The following is a 21,441-nucleotide window of genomic DNA, read 5'->3' as shown; positions in this document are numbered from 1 at the left end:
TCACGTATCTGTGTGCTGTATAATGTGTCTTGTGTTTTACTTTAAACATTAACAGATATCATATTCTTGTTCTCTCTCTTTTAATGAAAACATGAAGTCACTGTGGCAAGAGAAAGACAGTGTTTCTGTGACCGATTCTAGAACTGGACACCTACAGACAAACCAGTCACGTATCTGTGTGCTGTATAATGTGTCTTGTGTTTTACTTTAAACATTAACAGATATCATATTCTTGTTCTCTCTCTTTTAATGAAAACATGAAGTCACTGTGGCAAGAGAAAGACAGTGTTTCTGTGACCGATTCTAGAACTGGACACCTACAGACAAACCAGTCACGTATCTGTGTGCTGTATAATGTGTCTTGTGTTTTACTTTAAATTAACAGATATCATATTCTTGTTCTCTCTCTTTTAATGAAAACATGAAGTCACTGTGGCAAGAGAAAGACAGTGTTTCTGTGACCGATTCTAGAACTGGACACCTACAGACAAACCAGTCACGTATCTGTGTGCTGTATAATGTGTCTTGTGTTTTACTTTAAACATTAACAAATATCATATTCTTGTTCTCTCTCTTTTAATGAAAACATGAAGTCACTGTGGCAAGAGAAAGACAGTGTTTCTGTGACCGATTCTAGAACTGGACACCTACAGACAAACCAGTCACGTATCTGTGTGCTGTATAATGTGTCTTGTGTTTTACTTTAAACATTAACAGATATCATATTCTTGTTCTCTCTCTTTTAATGAAAACATGAAGTCACTGTGGCAAGAGAAAGACAGTGTTTCTGTGACCGATTCTAGAACTGGACACCTACAGACAAACCAGTCACGTATCTGTGTGCTGTATAATGTGTCTTGTGTTTTACTTTAAACATTAACAGATATCATATTCTTGTTCTCTCTCTTTTAATGAGTGGGGCGGGACATACACCAGTGGTAAAGTGCTCGCTTGATGCGTGGTCGGTTTGGGATCAATACCCGTCCGTGGGCCCATTGGGCTATTTTTTGTTCCAGCAAGTGCACCACGACTGGTATAACAAAGGCCGAGGTGTGTACTACCCTGTCTGTGGGATGGTGCATATAAAAGATCCTTTGCTGCTCCTCTCTCAATATCTGTGTGGTCCTTAATCATATGTCTGAGACACCATATAACCGTAAATAAAATGTGTTGAGTGCATTGTTAAATAAAATATTTCCTTCCTTCCTCTCTTTTAATGAAAACATGAAGTCAGGAGGACAGTTTTTCTTTGAAAGATTCTAGAACTGGACACCTACACAGACAAATCAGTCAAGACTTCCACAGAAAACAGACGAAATCCAGCTAGTTGAATAACGTGTCTGGTGTTTTACTTTAGTTATTAAGAGATATCATATCCTATTATCCCTAGCTATGCAAGACAGACCAATTCCATGATGTCAGCATACAGAATAAGTCTGTCTTAGATGACCACATGATCTTGTTGGCCTAAGCAGTTTTGGCATAGAATGTTTTTATTTATTTCAATAGGTAAAGTATAGTGTTAATTTTGGTTCATACTTTTGGAATAAACCTATTTTGAGTAAAGTTCTTTTTAATGAGGATATTTAAGTTATTGAATAATGAAAAAACCAGAAACGTTTCGGACTATTTATACGCAATTTTTTTTTTGCTTTAGTGTATGAAGAAAAACGACTCATTCCTGTGTTCTGAGGAGTAGGGCTATTCAACCCTCAGGCACATAATCTATGTCAGGGACTCGGCAAGCCTCTTCCCTGACAACAAATTATGTACCCTTGGGGGGAATAGCCCTTCTCCACAGACGTACACATAAATGATTCTTTTATTCATGGGTGCTCATCAGTGTTCTATGATGGTAAGAAGTCAAACTTTGTCCAGCATTTACAGTGCCTATAAAATTAATGATAAGCAACACAATACAACCAACATTATGTCAATGGCAAGCAATCCAATATGACCCTTATTTATAAATGCCTTCTACTTACAACAGTCTATACTGACACACAGTCAAATATGTCAGGTACCTATAGATAGCAGTTGGTACTGAAAAGCAGTCCAATATATCCTGTACCTACCACAGTTCATAACAAGCAGTCCAATATATCCTGTACCTACCACAGTTCATAACAAGCAGTCCAATATATCCTGTACCTGTTACAGTTCATAACAAGCAGTCCGATATGTCCTGTACCTACCACAGTTCATAACAAGCAGTCTGATATATCCTGTACCAACTACAGTTCATAACTAGCAGTCCAATATATCCTGTACCTACTACAGTTCATAACAAGCAGTCCAATATATCCTGTACCAACTACAGTTCATAACAGTCCGATATATCCTGTACCAACTACATTTCATAACAAGCAGTCCGATATATCCTGTACCAACTACATTTCATAACAAGCAGTCCGATATATCCTGTACCTACTACAGTTCATAACAAGCAGTTATAGTACTTACAGCAGTCTGTGCGGTGATGTGTGTACAGCCCATGATCTTCGCTCCAACCAATGGCTTGTCAGCTTCAGCACGTCTTCGCAGAGCCATGAGTCCAGGCATTTCTGTAGAAACAGGGACGAAAATATTCCATTTGATAGGGTCAACACATACATGTTAGGTCGTAAGCTTGTAACGGTTACTAAAGAGGAGACCATCATTGCATTGAAATGTATTTTCATACATGACATAATCCAAGAACTATTTTAACATAACTTGGATTTAATAAGAAAAATAGTGGTATCAAATACATTAACTCAACAATGTAATAAATTGCATTATTAGTGGTAAAGACAGAGTATGACAAATATTTTGAAAAGTCACTAGCCACAGGGCTAGTGGGTTTGTGAAAACCACTAGCCCACCAAGATAAAGCACTAGCCCAAATTTCTGATCAATTATAACTGGATTTTTATATAATTTTGTTAACATTACACATTTACGAGTATAACAGTAAAATAAAACAAACACTTAAATCATGTTGTAACTTTCAGTTTTTTGTCGTGTTGTACGTTTGGTTTTTTGTCAAGTGTGATCCATCGTCATTGTTCTGTTTTCGCTTTTGCTCTCCCCCCGGGGACAAAATAATTGAGCAAACTCATAGTTGCTATCTAAAACCACTATCAAAATAATTAAATTTAAATGAGGGTATGACAGTGTGACACACGGTAATAGATGGTTCAGTGTATTCGGTAAGGCCCTACATTTAGGGCCCTACTATTTATGTCGCCAGAAACGGTGATGTCAATTGCTCAAATACAGGGCATTATCCCGTGTCAGACCGATATCAAAAGAATATAACAGCGACATCTAATCCGTTGTTAATTGATGAACAAAAAAGGTATCATCTTGTATCGGCAGCTGTGACGCATTATCCAGACCGCTACACGTTAATAGGCCAAGCAGAGTCATTGCATGTGTGGTTACCAGACCTGTCAACCTTTAGTCAAGAGAAAGCAGGAGGTGTGTGTTGAAAAAGCAGGAGATTTGGTCAAAAAGCAGGAGATTTTTTAAATTCACACAATTTAACCCAAAATCGCAAGATTTAAAAAAAAAAATATTACAATAAGTTATATGAATACTTTATAATGTCATATATACTTCTTAACTTTAGATCTTGGCATTAAAAAAAAAAAAAAAAAAAATTATTATTTTTTTTTTTTTTTTTTTTTTAAGTTTAAATATTATTATGATTTAATACATATTTAAAAAAATAAATATATTTTATCCAAAAATGTTAAGAACATGAACAAGAAATAAAAAATTTAATTAGTACATTTACGGTATTACACTTACAGCCTTACAGGTTGCGTTACATTATCATTTGTGGTTAGTGTACCTAAGTACCAAAGACAAATTTATATAAATCTTATAAATTAATATTCAGTTTTTACCATAATGAGGAACGGTGGCGTGGTACTGATTTAAAATCATTATAATGATGCAATAAACATTGTATTTTCATTAATCATAAGTAAAACCTCATTACGGACATCGTGTGAAATATACCGGAATTATACCCATTTCCGTGAGTAACTTTATGTCAATGTCAAACAACATTTTTTAATTGTACAAAAATAATTTCTTGAAGTGTACCCTTATAACCAACATTTTACCGCACAAACATACAAAATTAACTGACACAAATATGTTTATACAGCTAATTGGTCTTTTCGTTGTCTTGCTGTGACATGTGATTTTAACATGCATCGTGTGTATCGCTGTCAACTCGGGAGTCTGGCAGTTCAGATTTGTCATAGTTGCATTATGTAATCCAGTGGGAAGACATTTTACAATTCAGAGGTGTTATTAAAAGTAAAGTTTGTTTTATTTAACGACGCCACTAGAGCACATTGATTTTTAATCTTATCATCGGCTATTGGAACTAAATTGGATAGTTTTTTTTATTTTATATGGCAACACTGAATGTCAATACACAGCCTGTTTAATTAGCGGCAACACGCTTCGTAGCCATTACGATGACAACAAACATTATAATAACACATCATTTTATAAACTCCATGTGCTTTTTTAACAATATAAATAGGCTATCCCACAATTCTCACTTCGGCAAAGGTTAAACAGTCGGGACAATTCGGCCTGTTACATTCTCGGAAACCGAAAGTAGTCGACATTTTCCGAATGAGAAAAAAAGGCAGAGTTACTTCCCTTCTGTTATTTTGACAAAAGAGGATGATTTTTTTTTTATGCTTACAAAAATGTCATTTAACAGGAGAAACTGTCTCCCGCACAGGGGAAAGGAGATTTGATCAAATACCGGGAGACTCCCACGGAATCCGGGAGGGTTGACAGGTCTGGCGGTTACCATTAAAGTAAATTGTTGTCAGCAAGTGTTAAATTAGAAAACAATAGGTAAATAAAACAAACACTGAAATTCAAAGCATGACTGGGGTTTACTTGATTGAGATTAACATATGTGCGTGATTAACTACCACGTGACATGTTCAACCAATCAAAACACGCATGTCATTAGACTTATTTCCTGTGCCAGAAACTTGAAAGGGAAAAGTAAACAATGCGTGCTGTAACTGACGATGTAGAGATAGCATGTTACTGCAGTTTCCAGACCTAGTTCAAGTGGATTATTATTATATACTGATTGCGTTGTTGATATTATTCGATGACAAACGTCACAATCAAATTTATTAAACGAAATTTCAGCCGAGAGAAAAAGAAAACCCCCCAAAAACACGATCGAGCGATAAGGAGGGGGTGGAAAGCACTATTCATGCGGGCTAGTGGTTTTGCGTTTTTTACTAGCCCGAACTTAAAAACCACTAGCCACGGGCGTCGGGCTAGCGGATTTGTCGAACTGTGTAAAGACAGTACTTGTACATATACAAAGTAGATGTAAAGAAATGTGTATTTAAATACAACTTCACCAAATATGTCAGCATGAGAAACTTTATATACTCAACAAGAAATGGCCTAGAAAAATAAATATCCTTAAATACATTTTGTCGTTCACAGATGAATGGACAGGCCAAGGGACAGCTAATGGTCAACAGATAAAGGAAGCGATGTCTTGCAAACAGTTGACTTTTACATACCTTGTTCTGCAATCTCAATCTCTCTTCTTCCAAATGCATGGTGTTCGACATTCTTTACACAGAAATCACTGAATCCCTTAGTATTTTTCTGTAACAACAAAATATTTCTTGACTTAGCAAGCATTATTACTTTAAAATTTTACATACAATATACCCGTAAACAGGTTGACAAAATGTATCAGTGGTATAGTAATGCATTTAAATTACCAATGAATGAATGACTGTTTAATGACACACTGGCACAAAAATACACATCGGCTACAGGGTGTCAAACAAAGGTTTAGATTAACAAATAAAACAAATACTGTATATCTTCGCCTGTAAGTCAATCTCGGCTATAAGTCGAGTCCCTAATTTTTTTTTTACTGACCCGTTTATAAGTCGACCCATGAAAAACAACTTATAAATATTGAAATATTTCTTATTTTCAGCACATGAGAACAATAATGTACAATATTTGAACAAAAGAAAATTATTTTACAAACTTCGGTTTTCACATTTTGTACATCGCAATATAATCAGACTATTCCAATCAAACTATCATTATTACATAGCATCAAAACTAAATATTCTCTTAGTAGAGAGTGAAAGCTGTTTGACTGTTACTGTATATGGTACTGTACAGATGGTTTTGTGCACAGACAACAACTTTATTTATAAACACTGACAACAGATCACTACGATAAAACTAAAAGTATCAGGTCAGGTCAGGTCATAGGGTTTTACGTGCACATTCAGAACAAGCTGTTGTAGCGCACGCCTGTCGTGGGCACAAGAGCCGGCCTTGGCCGGCCCCTTTGTCCAAGACAGGAAAGGTGTGGAGGGGAGGGGGGGGGGAGGGACCGCCTGCACTGGCAGGTGCAAGGGAGCACCAGCAGTCCGATTGAATCGGTAGCAGGCGGGTGGGGGTGGTGGTGGTGCTATGGAATTTTGAGTGGAGCCATTTTAAAGCCAAAGAGAAAATGGTGCGCAGTTTTTGTTGAGTAATTTTGGCGCAATTTTGAACGGTCGGTCGAAAGGTAAATGATTGAGCTAGTATAGGTTTTGAATCAAGTGTAGCTTGAAAGTGTCATATTAATACATGTAAGGAGGATAACTCTGGAAAGTACACTGGTTTTTGTACCAAATGATGTGTGTCCCTATTGCTCTAGTGAACTGCAGAGATCAGTCTATTTTAAGGGAAGGCTCAGTAATATTCATGAAGTTAATCACCGACAAAACAACCATTAATGCCAGTGACCAGATTTCAAAATAAACTCAGGCAACAGGTAGTTAGTATTGTTTACATTTTTGCTATTAGTGATGACTGTTAATTTAACTAAGTGGACTGTTTTCTTGGCATATACGTGAGTGAGATCGCACCCCTTTTCGCATAACCAAAACCGTTCTAATGCCAAAAAAAAATAGGTTATAAAAAATAAATGTGTCAAATTAACATATTTGAGTATAAATACATGGCATACTTCAACAATAAAACTTGTAAAATAATCCCCAAAACAGTAATATTTTTTGGTGAAATTTTTTTACCCTCTTATAAGTCGACCCCCCAAGTTATAAAATAATTATTGGGTGAAAAAAAATCGACTTATAGGCGAAGATATACGGTAGCAAGAATTCTGTTTCATTGATGTTGGACTTGGACTTTGTGAGAAATAGAAGTAAACATGAAACTTTAATGTTGAGCTAAATACAAAAGTTAATTCCTCCACTGCCTGTGCCACCATTAGAAAAGTAACGTTGACATGTATATCTTTACCTTTCACCACATACAGGCGAGACAAAGACCCAACGATCTTTGGTTTAATGCTGAGAACATATTGTTCAGTATTAGCCTACCACATTGTGATTTTCTTATGTATGTTTCAGAGTTAAAAATAGTTTACCATCTGCCATTTAACTGATTAGAACGAAGGAAGGAAATGTTTTATTTAAAGATGCACTCAACCTGATTAGAACTGTCACTGATCAAAATTTTAAAAAGAAAGTGTTCTCTGTTTATAAGCAGTTATTAATTAATAATTAAATTTTCTTTGTGTCTATACACTTTACGGCAATCTGATTGGTCCAGAGGAGCTATTTTTTTTCGTTCATATCTGGATGAACCCCCAAAAAATAAGCCACGCCTACTCGCACTACTTTAGTGCAACAAGCCGGATTATTCTGGCAATCATATTTAAATATTTTGAAGAAAACACACGTGAAAGCTACAAAAAATTTATACGATAAATTAATGGAAAATGCTATAGCAGAGTAGACATATGGATCTATACGCATTGATTAAAAAAAACAAAACAAAAAAACCCTCTTCGCTAATCATGACTGTCGTTGGCCAAAGAAATCATGTAGAAAACTTCACGCCTGCAACTTACTTGTAAGCGATGTTCAACAGCTGTTGGTGAAAATTAAACGGTTCGACCGACAGCATAAATGTTAGACACGTTCCCTTCATTCACTTTCATAAAATATAAACTAAACACGAATTGGACAATTCCTTCCAATATAGGCCTAACTAAATGATCAGTAAAAATGCACAGCAGCTAGAGGAAATGACGTCATTTACAAAAAATCACCTGATTCAAATAATAGTGAATGAACGTTCGCATTCTTACACGACATAAGTATCAATGAAGTTTACACAGCAATACTACAGGCATATTTAAAGCTAAACAAAATAAATTCAGTTATGTATTGTTAAAGTATGCATATAAATTTAATTATAAGATTTGACCGCAATTATTTTTTGGTTCATGCAAGTATGAACCGAAAAAACTATTTGCACACTGTATGATCCCGTGTAGTGGGTAATACAAAAGTGTGCACATCGTTTTTTCGGTTCATACTTGCATGAACCAAAAAATAATTGCGGTCAATTCTTAAATAAGAAATCATATTGGGAATGTTTCTATAAGTATTACTTACATCCAAAAGAAACTTTACAACACTTGAATTGTATTATAGAAAACCAAGAAATGGCATGGTGGGATATGAAATTATCATGAATTTCAACATCACAATGCATTTCATGATATATGCAAAGTGTTTGTAAGGTGTTTTCTAAATTGGTTCTTTTCGATTAACAGCAATATTTTGTTAATGATTAAAATTGTATGTATGTAAAGTTTCTTTTGGATGTCAGTATATTTTACAATAACATGTATGGCCTTAGAGGCTATGAATAAACAAGTTTATCTTAATACAAATAAAGAAAAAGCTATTGGCAAAAAAAAAGAGAACGAACCCAGACAAAATGGCTGCTAAAATTTAATTAAAATATCTAAGTGAGATGAAGATGTATAAACAACACCTGCACACAAACACGTACATTAAACATTCTCAAAATAATATTAAGATTTGTTTTTTTCTTTTCCAGTATTATGTTAGGCCTTTGCATAACAGTTTTATCTTAATACAACAAAAATGATACACACAAAATGGCTGTTAAATGTTAATATATACCATTTTGTATATCTGAAGTACCTATTTAAACCAGACATGCACAAAACACATACATTAACCATTCTCTGTACAGGTATATCACTATGTAAAAGTCTGTTCTCCTGGGAGATGCATGTAGTTCGTTTATCATCAATATTTGAGATACTGTGTAGCTTGTTAATTAATGTCAAGACCCGAACGTATCCAATATTAAACTGACCTGGACCTTCTCCCTGGGGTTCACATCATCTTCATCTGAGGAGCTGCCAGTGTATGATGCTGCAATAACAGAAAGAAACAGCATATTGACACAATCTCAGCAACATCTTACACAAACATACAAACAAAGGTTACTCCAATGTATGCTGTGTCCTTGGCTAAAACCTGCTGATAAATAATATCAATACTTTCCTTTTACAAAACACTTGTATGTTTAGGAAGATGAGTGTTTGCCGATTATTAGACTGGTTTCCATCCTATTCTGTTCTATTATACTGATTTAACATTAGGCAGGAAAAAGGGGGAAAAACCAATTGTAACCTGTGTAACATTAAGTTCTCAATACACAAAAAAAGTTAAAATATGATTTAGCTTTTATCCAAAGGGAATGGACATAATGTTGCTTTGGTGTCTACCTCCATTTTTAAAATGTCTTATGAGCAGGATATATGCTAGGACAAAATGTGAACACCTAGATTATACTCAAATATTGCCTAGAGATACGACAGTTGCTGACTGTTTGTCTTAAACCTGTGAAATACATACATGCCAATATGTAGCACAGAAAGTCATTGTACATTTCATTTGAATTTTGATGCTATAAGCAAATTCAACAGACTTATAGAACTTTGTTAATATTTGCAAAAATAAATTTTGTTATGCATGGATAACTGGATGGATGGATGGATGGATGGGTGGGTGGTCGGGTGGGTTTTGGATGGATGAATAGATGGACGGATGGATGGATGGATGGATGGATGGACAACTGGTTGGATAAATGGATGGATGGATGGATGGACTGCGGCTGCATTCAGCACACACATTGTAAATACTAAATTTCACAGCACCATACCCAAAAGTGTATGTCTGGCAGAAACACTGACAGTTTTATTTTTGCACAGAATACACTGTGACACAGAAATGGTACTGCAATGCTTGCAAAAGTAAATAATGGTGTGCAACCCAAAGGACTATTACATAATCAAATAATGTCACACTTTTAGTTCAATCTGTTTATCTCACTTTCATGAGTTGACCTGTCTGTGGTAAAGAGCATACAACAGATCCCTTGCTGCTAATGGAACTATTTAGAGGGTTTCATCTCTAACACTATGAGTAAAGAAATATCAAATGTTTGACATCCAATAACTAATGATTAAAAAATCAACGTGCTCCTGTGGTGCCCTTAAACAAAACAACTTTTTCTCAGTTAAAAAGAAAAGTTTGTTTTGTTTAACAACACCACTAGATCACATTGATTTATTAATCATCGGTTATTGGATGTCAAACATTTGGTAATTTTGACAGTCTAGAGAGGAAACCCACTACATTTTTCCATTAGAAGCAAGGGATTTTTTATATGCACCATCCCACAGACAGGATAGCATGGTGCACTGGCTGGAATGAGAAATAGCCCCATGGGCCAACCAACAGGGATCGATCCTAGACCGACCGCGTATCAAGTGAGTGCTTTACCACTGGGCTACGTCCCGCAGCTTTTTTCTGAGTTAATGCACAGGGACAACTCGACATGTGATATATATTTACAGGTTTCACTCTGTCAGATATAAATTGTATCTACCTGCCCAAAAACTGCAACATACATGTACTCTATCCTCTGTTTGTAATAACAACATACATATTACAAATACATGTACTCTATCCTCTGTTTGTAATAACAACATACATATTACAAATACATGTACTCTATCCTCTGTTTGTAATAACAACATACATATTACAAATACATGTACTCTATCCTCTGTTTGTAATAACAACATACATATTACAAATACATGTACTCTATCCTCTGTTTGTAATAACAACATACATATTACAAATACATGTAAAGTACTCTTATAACGAACCGGAAGGGACCAGGAAAGTTAGTTTGTTTTAGCAGTAGTTCGTTGTACACATTTGCATAAGTTGGCCATTAATATCTAGGGAAATAAAATGGGACTTTCAGTTTGGTCTATGCAATACACATAGTTCATTGTAAGCATGTTGGTTATAAGTGTATTTTACTGTACCCGTAAAATACCTGTTTAAGTAGTAATCACAAGACAAATACAATGAAGGTAGTTTTACTTACACCCTTTACTGGCCACATGTTTCTTCCGCACCATATTAACAGAGAGTTAATTTGAACAATGTATCCCATAACCAGTAGGCAAACCATGAAGTAACTTGATAACAATAGCCTCCTGCTGTCCAGGGTCGGTCACTCAAGAACCAGTCTAAAGTGTTAGCCCAGTTCACTCCAACTGACCAGTTATTAATAGACTAGAAGTTCTCACCAGGGCAATAACCAGAAGGGGGCAGAAAGCTCTTGTCACCTCCTAGATTGTTTTTTAATTATCAAAGTGTCCTTTTTTGGTTAGCTGAAGACTCTATATGACTGTGGTCCATCCTCACAATGGCTATGTTAGTCAATTAAGGTACATGCATGGCCCTAGGGTACTTTACACAATAGGGTCAACAACCACACCAATTACATGTAGAGTTCTTATATAATAAAACCAAGTTCAGAAACACTAGTAAAATTAGAGGTATGTTCAGGAAGCAGAGCGTTAGCAGTCGGTCACTAGACTGATTTTTGTGCCAAACATTAAATTAAATGTTATTGGATAGAACAAGATGTGAGCCAGTCAAATTGTTTGGTAACACTGACTATCCTACCGGCCTCGGTGGCGTCGTGGCAAGCCTTCGGTCTACAGGCTGGTAGGTACTGGGTTCGGATCCCAGTCGAGGCATGGAATTTTTAATCCTGATACCGACTCCAAACCCTGAGTGAGTGCTCCGCAAGGCTCAAAGGGTAGGTGTAAACCACTTGCACCGACCAGTGATCCATAACTGGTTCAACAAAGGCCATGGTTTGTGCTATCCTGCCTGTGGGAAGCGCAAATAAAAGATCCATTGCTGCTAATCGGAAGAGCAGCCCATGTAGTGGCGACAGCAGGTTTCCTCTTAAAATCTGTGTAGTCCTTAACCATATGTCTGATGCCATATAACCGTAAATAAAATGTGTTGAGTGTGTCGTTAAATAAAACATTTCTTTCTTTCTTTCTGACTATCCTGAACATACCAAATGTGTGTGTCAACTTCCACTGATCGAGTGATGAATTTCTCAGATGTTCATTGTGTATGACACACATTGTAGCATTAGCTTAAAACTCCATAATCTGATAGACAGTGCAGATTGAATATCTATGTTTAACCCAAACCCAATCAGTCCAAAAGCTCATGTATCACCGTTGTACAGTGTCCAATATCCTACAAGTGTGACCACTACTTTAATAAGTGATGCTGACCTTTCGATTGGCAAAGGCAATCTCTCTTTGGATAGGATCTGATTTCATTTCAGTCTAACAAACAGTCTGGACTTTACTGCAAGGATGATGGACTGACACATGGATGGCTGGCTGGTTGGATGGTTGGTTGGTTGGTTGGTTGGTTGGTTGGATGGTTGGATGGATGGATGTATAGGTGGATGGATGGGCAGATGGATGGCCAACCAGTGCTAGAGACAGAGGCATGGGCACAGACACAGTCACACAGTCACACATAGACACATAGTCACATAGAGGCAGTCACACCTAAGAGGCAGTCACACCTAACATTACAAGTAAAAGTCCACAATTTTCTGAATGACAAATCTCAATGACAAAACGTAGTGCCAAAACCATTAGTTATACCATCAAGCACACCAAACAGCCCTGCACACTACATATACAGTTCACCACAGGTGACCCACCTTCGTTAACTAATTTGTCGAGATAACTCATTCCTTTATCAGCGGACAGATTCCCGGAGTTCCCTGTGCAGCCAGCAGTATCACCACCAGGTAACTCCCAGTCAAACATTGGTGACAGAGTTACAGTAAACACCCAGTTCAAATGTAAACACCACCGGCTCCTATAAACCTGTTCTGCACTCTGCTACCTGTTCCGATGATCACGTAAAATAGTACAACTTGTAAAATAGTACAACTCGGCTATGGACTGCACAAAATGGTCACAGTCCCTGACAACTGGCAAGTGAACAGTGAACTCTGCATGGGTTGTCTGTCATTCACCGTGACATAACGTTAGGTATCGTATTCCTACAGCCAAGATCAAACATTCACAGGAGCGCTGTGTCCTACTGAGTATTACATTCACACCGTTACATAACCTGTCTCCATTAATTACACATTTCATATAGAAAGTATGGAAGATATTACTTCCCGTCAGGCAGGTCTTGATTTTTAATCAAAATCTATCAGAATCCATTTATAATTCCTGCAGCTTGATATTAGATTCCTGCAAGCTTACATCATGGGAATTCACGAGAGTAATTATTTCATAGATTTTTATTTTTATTTTTACAATAAACTACCCGTAAGTAACTAATTAATTCAAAATCCGATCACAATAAATACTGTAATTATCTATTTTTGTCATCTATTTTCTAATATTAAAATTATTATGCATTTTTATTTTTTATTTTCTATTAATAAATAATTATTTTCTATTTTTTATTATCTCTTTTCTAATAATATATAATATATATTTTTATAACCTATATACTTATAGGCCTAACAAATATTTTTATTATCTACTTTCTAACAAATAAATAATATAATAATTATCAATATTTATTATCTATTTTCTAATAACAAATAATATAATTATTTATTACAAATCTTTTTAATAATAATATTTATTTATTTTTATTATATTTACATTATTTTCTAATACAAGTTTGAACTTTGGACTAGATGTTTATTATTTTTAAGATTCATGTTACAAGAATAGAATAAAATTTGCATGACTATTATTTACGGGATAATCACCTGAACTTCAAGTTTATTTGAACATACTTGTGCTCCAAGACAACGACATTAATCCTATAGATATTTACTTAAGAGTAAACAAAGAATATTCTTTTTCACTTCCAACAGATTACACTTGGGAGATAACCCTATGGAGTTTTTAGCTTTCCAGGTGTTATTGTCTATTTGAGTCCGCAAATGTCATTTTTGACCGAAGGCGTTAGCTGAATCGTTTTTCTACAGAACTGTCTGTATATTTGGTATTTCTTGAAAAAAATACCTGACTACAATCTAACTGTAGGCCCTTGAATCATCAACTTGGCCTCTTCCAATTGCTAATGACGTCATTAGCTTTCCGGGTGTTATTATCTATTTGATCCCGGAAAAAGAAGGTAATTAACCAATTGCAATACAGAACACACTTGCAGTCAGTTTACAATGTTTAATAACAATGCCCAAGCACAGTCTGTTTTTAAAAGTTAGAACAGAACTTAACCTATCTAAAAACCTCTTAAAACATGACTTTTTTGTTGGTACCTTTTCAAAAACCGGACTTTTTTGTTGGTCTTTTATGAAAAATTAGTACAAAACTTAACCTCTTTAAACTGGCTACCTTTTAAAACCAGACTTTTTGTTGGTACTAAGGGTGTCCGGTTTCAGGGGTTTCACTGTATATCAGATTTTATTACCATACAGATTGATTTCATCAGTGTTGGACAACAACCGACAGGGTATATTTACTATAGGTCTGATTCCACCTAAACCATACAGATTGATTTCATCGGTGTTGGACAACAACCGACGGGGTATATTTACTATATGTCTGATTCCACCTAAACCATACAGATTGATTTCATCGGTGCTGGACAACAACCGACGGGGTATATTTACTATAGGTCTGATTCCACCTAAACCATACAGATTGATTTCATCGGTGCTGGACAACAACCGACGGGGTATATTTACTATAGGTCTGATTCCACCTAAACCATACAGATTGATTTCATCGGTGCTGGACAACAACCGACGGGGTATATTTACTATAGGTCTGATTCCACCTAAACCATACAGATTGATTTCATCGGTGCTGGACAACAACCGACGGGGTATATTTACTATAGGTCTGATTCCACCTAAACCATACAGATTGATTTCATCGGTGCTGGACAACAACCGACGGGGTATATTTACTATAGGTCTGATTCCACCTAAACCATACAGATTGATTTCATCGGTGCTGGACAACAACCGACGGGGTATATTTACTATAGGTCTGATTCCACCTAAACCATACAGATTGATTTCATCGGTGTTGGACAACAACCGACGGGGTATATTTACTATAGGTCTGATTCCACCTAAACCATACAGATTGATTTCATCGGTGTTGGACAACAACCGACGGGGTATATTTACTATAGGTCTGATTCCACCTAAACCATACAGATTGATTTCATCGGTGTTGGACAACAACCGACGGGGTATATTTACTATAGGTCTGATTCCACCTAAACCATACAGATTGATTTCATCGGTGTTGGACAACAACCTACAGGGTATATTTACTATAGGTCTGATTCCACCTAAACCATACAGATTGATTTCATCGGTGTTGGACAACAACCGACGGGGTATATTTACTATAGGTCTGATTCCACCTAAACCATACAGATTGATTTCATCGGTGTTGGACAACAACCGACGGGGTATATTTACTATAGGTCTGATTCCACCTAAACCATACAGATTGATTTCATCGGTGTTGGACAACAACCGACGGGGTATATTTACTATAGGTCTGATTCCACCTAAACCATACAGATTGATTTCATCGGTGTTGGACAACAACTGACGGGGTATATTTACTATAGGTCTGATTCCACCTAACTGTGTCATGCTGAGTTTTCACCTCCATTTCATGCATCATAAAATGACCAGCAAAAACTCAACATATTTTATTTATAGTTATATGGCGTCGGACATTATGGTTAAGGACCACACAGATATTGAGAGAGAAAACCCGCTGTCGCCACTTTATGGGTTACACTTTTCAATTAGTAGCAAGGCATCTTTTATATGCACCATCCCATAGACAGGATAACACATACCAAGGCTTTTGATGTACCAGTCGTGAGAAATAGCCCAATGGGCCCACTGATGGGAATTGATCCCAAACTGACCGCACATCAAGCGAACACTATACCACTAGGCTACGTGTTTCCCCTGCTTGTTCAAGTGATACCTGATCCTGTAACAAATACCTTCCTAAATTAACTAAACAAAATTAATAATGAAAATTCTGCAAAAAGTAAAACATTTATTTCAGTTAGTGAATTTTGTGATTCAGTCTATTTTTCTGTGATTATAAAAAGCATTCACTTTAGACAATTTAACTATAGACAGTATTCATGTAAACAGCATTCATTAACTGACATGTAAACTGTTTTTACATTCAAAGACATTACTCAATATACAGTCAAACCTACACATACTCTAGCAGCCATCTGCATGAAGCAAAAACACATCTTGGGGTTCACATTTAATTCCTTTTAAATAAGCTATTAGAGACTAAACTGTATTAGCAAGCCACCTGTGTTAACAGATCAGTTAATACATTTAAGGTAAGTGCTCAACACAGATTTCACTGTACATCCTAACAGCAATAAATTGATATGTTAAAAGGTAAAAAATAATGAAAGAATAGATTATTGAAATATATAATTCAACCAATATGTCTAATTAACTAGAACTTACTGTCAGTGCATATCGCACACACATCAGTCTCCATCATTAACTCAGGTAAGAATGTCAGGAGTACTTTGTTTACATAGTACAGAGAACAATTTGCACCCATGTGCATAGGGATGTATAAAAAAAGTCTAATGTCATTATAATAGATTTATTTACTCTGCATATATTACTCCATCATTTTACTTTAAATCAAACTGAAAATTTTAAATAGTTTTAATAATTTGTTTTTTAGAATATACTCTGTTCTTCAATGTTAAACTAGCCATATGTGAAATGCTTTAAATAGTGAGATGCAGTCTGCTTAACTGGAAAGATGAAACATTCTGCCATCATGCACACACAACATGCAGTCTGCTTAACTGGAAAGATGAAACATTCTGCCATCATGCACACACAACATGCAGTCTGCTTAACTGGAAAGATGAAACATTCTGCCATCATGCACACACATCATGCACACACAACATGCACACACAACATGCAGTCTGCTTAACTGGAAAGATGAAACATTTCTGCCATCATGCACACACAACATGCACACACAACATGCACACACAACATGCAGTCTGCTTAACTGGAAAGATGAAACATTCTGCCATTATGCACACACAACATGCACACACAACATGCAGTCTGCTTAACTGGAAAGATGAAACATTCTGTCATCATGCACACACAACATGCACACACAACATGCACACACAACATGCAGTCTGCTTAACTGGAAAGATGAAACATTTCTGCCATCATGCACACACAACATGCACACACAACATGCACACACAACATGCAGTCTGCTTAACTGGAAAGATGAAACATTTCTGCCATCATGCACACACAACATGCACACACAACATGCACACACAACATGCAGTCTGCTTAACTGGAAAGATGAAACATTCTGCCATCATGCACACACAACATGCAGTCTGCTTAACTGGAAAGATGAAACATTCTGCCATCATGCACACACAACATGCACACACAACATGCACACACAACATGCAGTCTGCTTAACTGGAAAGATGAAACATTCTGCCATCATGCACACACAACATGCACACACAACATGCAGTCTGCTTAACTGGAAAGATGAAACATTCTGTCATCATGCACACACACCATGTACAATGCACACACACCATGTACACACAACATGCAGTCTGCTTAACTGGAAAGATGAAACATTTCTGCCATCATGCACACACAACATGCAGTCTGCTTAACTGGAAAGATGAAACATTCCGTCATCATGCACACACACCATGCACACACAATATGCAGTCTGCTTAACTGGAAAGATGAAACATTCTGCCATCATGCACACACAACATGCAGTCTGCTTAACTGGAAAGATGAAACATTCTGCCATCATGCACACACAACATGCACACACAACATGCAGTCTGCTTAACTGGAAAGATAAAACATTCTGCCATCATGCACACACAACATGCAGTCTGCTTAACTGGAAAGATGAAACATTCCGTCATCATGCACACACACCATGCACACACAATATGCAGTCTGCTTAACTGGAAAGATGAAACATTCTGCCATCATGCACACACAACATGCAGTCTGCTTAACTGGAAAGATGAAACATTCTGCCATCATGCACACACAACATGCAGTCTGCTTAACTGGAAAGATAAAACATTCTGCCATCATGCACACACAACATGCACACACAATATGTACACACAACATGCAGTCTGCTTAACTGGAAAGATGAAACATTCTGCCATCATGCACACACAACATGCACACACAACATGTACACACAACATGCAGTCTGCTTAACTGGAAAGATGAAACATTCTGCCATCATGCACACACAACATGCACACACAACATGCAGTCTGCTTAACTGGAAAGATAAAACATTCTGCCATCATGCACACACACCATGCACACACAACACGCAGTCTGCTTAACTGGAAAGATGAAACATTTTTGCCATTATGCACACACAACATGCACACACAACATGCAGTCTGCTTAACTGGAAAGATGAAACATTCTGCCATCATGCACACACACCATGCACACACAACATGCAGTCTGCTTAACTGGAAAGATGAAACATTCTGCCATCATGCACACACATCATGCACACACAACATGCACACACAACATGCAGTCTGCTTAACTGGAAAGATGAAACATTCTGCCATCATGCACACACATCATGCACACACAACATGCACACACAACATGCGGTCTGCTTAACTGGAAAGATGAAACATTCTGCCATCATGCACACACATCATGCACACACAACATGCACACACAACATGCAGTCTGCTTAACTGGAAAGATGAAACATTTCTGCCATCATGCACACATAACATGCACATACAACATTCTGCCATCATGCACACACAACACACAGTCTGCTTAACTGGAAAGATGAAACATTCTGCCATCATGCACACACAACATGCAGTCTGCTTAACTGGAAAGATGAAACATTCTGCCATCATGCACACACAACATGCAGTCTGCTTAACTGGAAAGATGAAACATTCTGCCATCATGCACACACAACATGCACACACAACATGTACACACAACATGCAGTCTGCTTAACTGGAAAGATGAAACATTCTGCCAACATGCACACACAACATGCAGTCTGCTTAACTGGAAAGATGAAACATTCTGCCATCATGCACACACAACATGCACACACAACATGTACACACAACATGCACACACAATATGCAGTCTGCTTAACTGGAAAGATGAAACATTCTGCCATCATGCACACACAACATGCAGTCTGCTTAACTGGAAAGGAAACATTTCTGCCATCATGCACACATACAATGCAGTCTGCTAACTGGAACAGAGGAATTTTCTGCCATCATGCACACACAACATGCAGTCTACTAACTGGAACAGAGGAATTTTCTGCCATCATGCACGCACAACATGCAGTCTGCTAACTGGAACAGAGGAATTTTCTGCCATCATGCACACACAACATGCAGTCTGCTAACTGGAACAGAGGAATTTTCTGCCATCATGCACACACAACATGTAGTCTGCTAACTGGAACAATTAGCACTCATGGTACATAGCAGCAGGTTTCTTTTCTTTCAAATATCATCTCTATCAGATACCCAATAGCTATGTACTTGATACTGATCATTCGACAAACGTTCTTTTGCACTTGTCTTTGGTCTACCGTACTCAACCAATAAATCCAAATGTGCTACCACTGCTATATATAGTATAATAGTATAGATCTTGGCAGCTGATATAACAAATGTATAAGACCATAACTAATCACAAGAGATTCCTGTTGTTTTCTTTGCCGGCAATAACCAATAAAACTTAATGTACAACTATAGCATATAGATCTTGGGAGTTGATATAACTGACGTACCAGACCATAACTAATTACAAGTGACAAAGCACTTGTCTGATACGGTGGATATCAATACTTTCTTCTCATCGGTCTAATCTAGCATCCTACATCTCACATCCATCGTCTGCAGTGAAACAGGTCCATAGCTCATGAGATGTCATACATATATACTCCTGTTCATTAAGTGACGAAGACATGCCACATCATACACACCAGTAATTAAAACAGGAGAGAAAGCCAGGAAGGAATGTTCACCAGGGTTTCTGCCAGAGGGTAAAACAGTTATGGCGCCATATCCAAATATTTTTGCAGATTTAATTTGTTAAAGTTAACCTTTTGACAAAATTAATTACTGTTATTATTACTGTATGATTTTCTTAACCCTAAGCCTAAATTTAACCCATTTTCTTTCTGTGGTAGCAGTGTAGTCATTAATACTACCCATTATCTCAGAAATGAGCAGCTTGATCCCCAATTCTTTGTGATTCACTTTAAGGGTGAGGGGTGGTAGTATTTATATCTGTGGCGTTTATGTCGATTGATATGCTGCAGGTAGGAGTTTTAGCCACTTATGTTACTATTGTCGGGTACGGGATTTGATTTGGTAGGTATACACCCCGAAGAAGGTTTGAACACACCTCTTCAGTTGCCATTTGTATTAATATATTGTATAATTTATACAGTTTTCTTAACTACTGCAGGGTTTTAATAAGCTACGTTACTTACTGAACCCTGGTCTGGATAGTAACAGACGAAACTCACTGAGCATGCCCCGCTCATTGCAAATACTATTTTTAAGGGATTTTCATATGCAATTTTCCACAATCAGGACCATATCTATAGTGTGTACAGAAGGGCAAGCACCCATAAATAATTTGACTGGGTCCAATGTGTTCTATCATATCACATCATATATTTAACAGTATAGGCAAAAAAACCCAGTGCCGCCAATGACTGCAAGTGTTTGCCCTCTTCCACATATTCCACAATGGCTTTTGATAAATATTATGAGGCACAGCTAAAGATGATGGGAAATGTCAGGTGAGTGGCACATATAGCCACAAGATACAAGCACCTGTCACAGATGGATAGACAAGGACTGGGATGTGGAGGTGGACAATGAAAGAAGTTGAAAGATAGGAGTTGCAAGATCGGAAAGATATGAGTTGGATAAAAAAAAAATAATAATAATAATATTTTTTTTATATATATATATATATATTTTGGCGAATGCTAATTACCAAGCCATAAATTCCTTTGTCTCGAAAAAACCA

The 21,441-nt window shown here is 36.8% G+C and overlaps 1 protein-coding gene across 4 annotated transcripts in view; it reads right to left on the bottom strand.

The window, feature by feature from the left end:
* LOC121369295 (S-adenosylhomocysteine hydrolase-like protein 1) overlaps positions 1–21,441 on the bottom strand; it is a 199,568-nt gene that overhangs the window by 48,252 nt on the left and 129,875 nt on the right. For all 4 annotated transcript variants that reach the window (XM_041494262.1, XM_041494265.1, XM_041494264.1 and 1 more), the window contains 3 exons: positions 9,226–9,284; positions 5,571–5,658; positions 2,464–2,564 (listed from right to left, as the gene is read on the bottom strand). In XM_041494262.1, the coding sequence (XP_041350196.1) occupies positions 2,464–2,564; positions 5,571–5,658; positions 9,226–9,284 (248 nt within the window). The remainder of the gene's footprint in view (positions 1–2,463; positions 2,565–5,570; positions 5,659–9,225; positions 9,285–21,441) is intronic.

The sequence above is a fragment of the Gigantopelta aegis genome, chromosome 3 (assembly GCF_016097555.1).
Source record: "Gigantopelta aegis isolate Gae_Host chromosome 3, Gae_host_genome, whole genome shotgun sequence".
Classification (NCBI taxonomy): domain Eukaryota; kingdom Metazoa; phylum Mollusca; class Gastropoda; order Neomphalida; family Peltospiridae; genus Gigantopelta; species Gigantopelta aegis.
The sequence above is the reverse complement of the archived record's forward strand: the minus strand, read 5'-3'. Positions and strand labels throughout refer to the sequence as shown.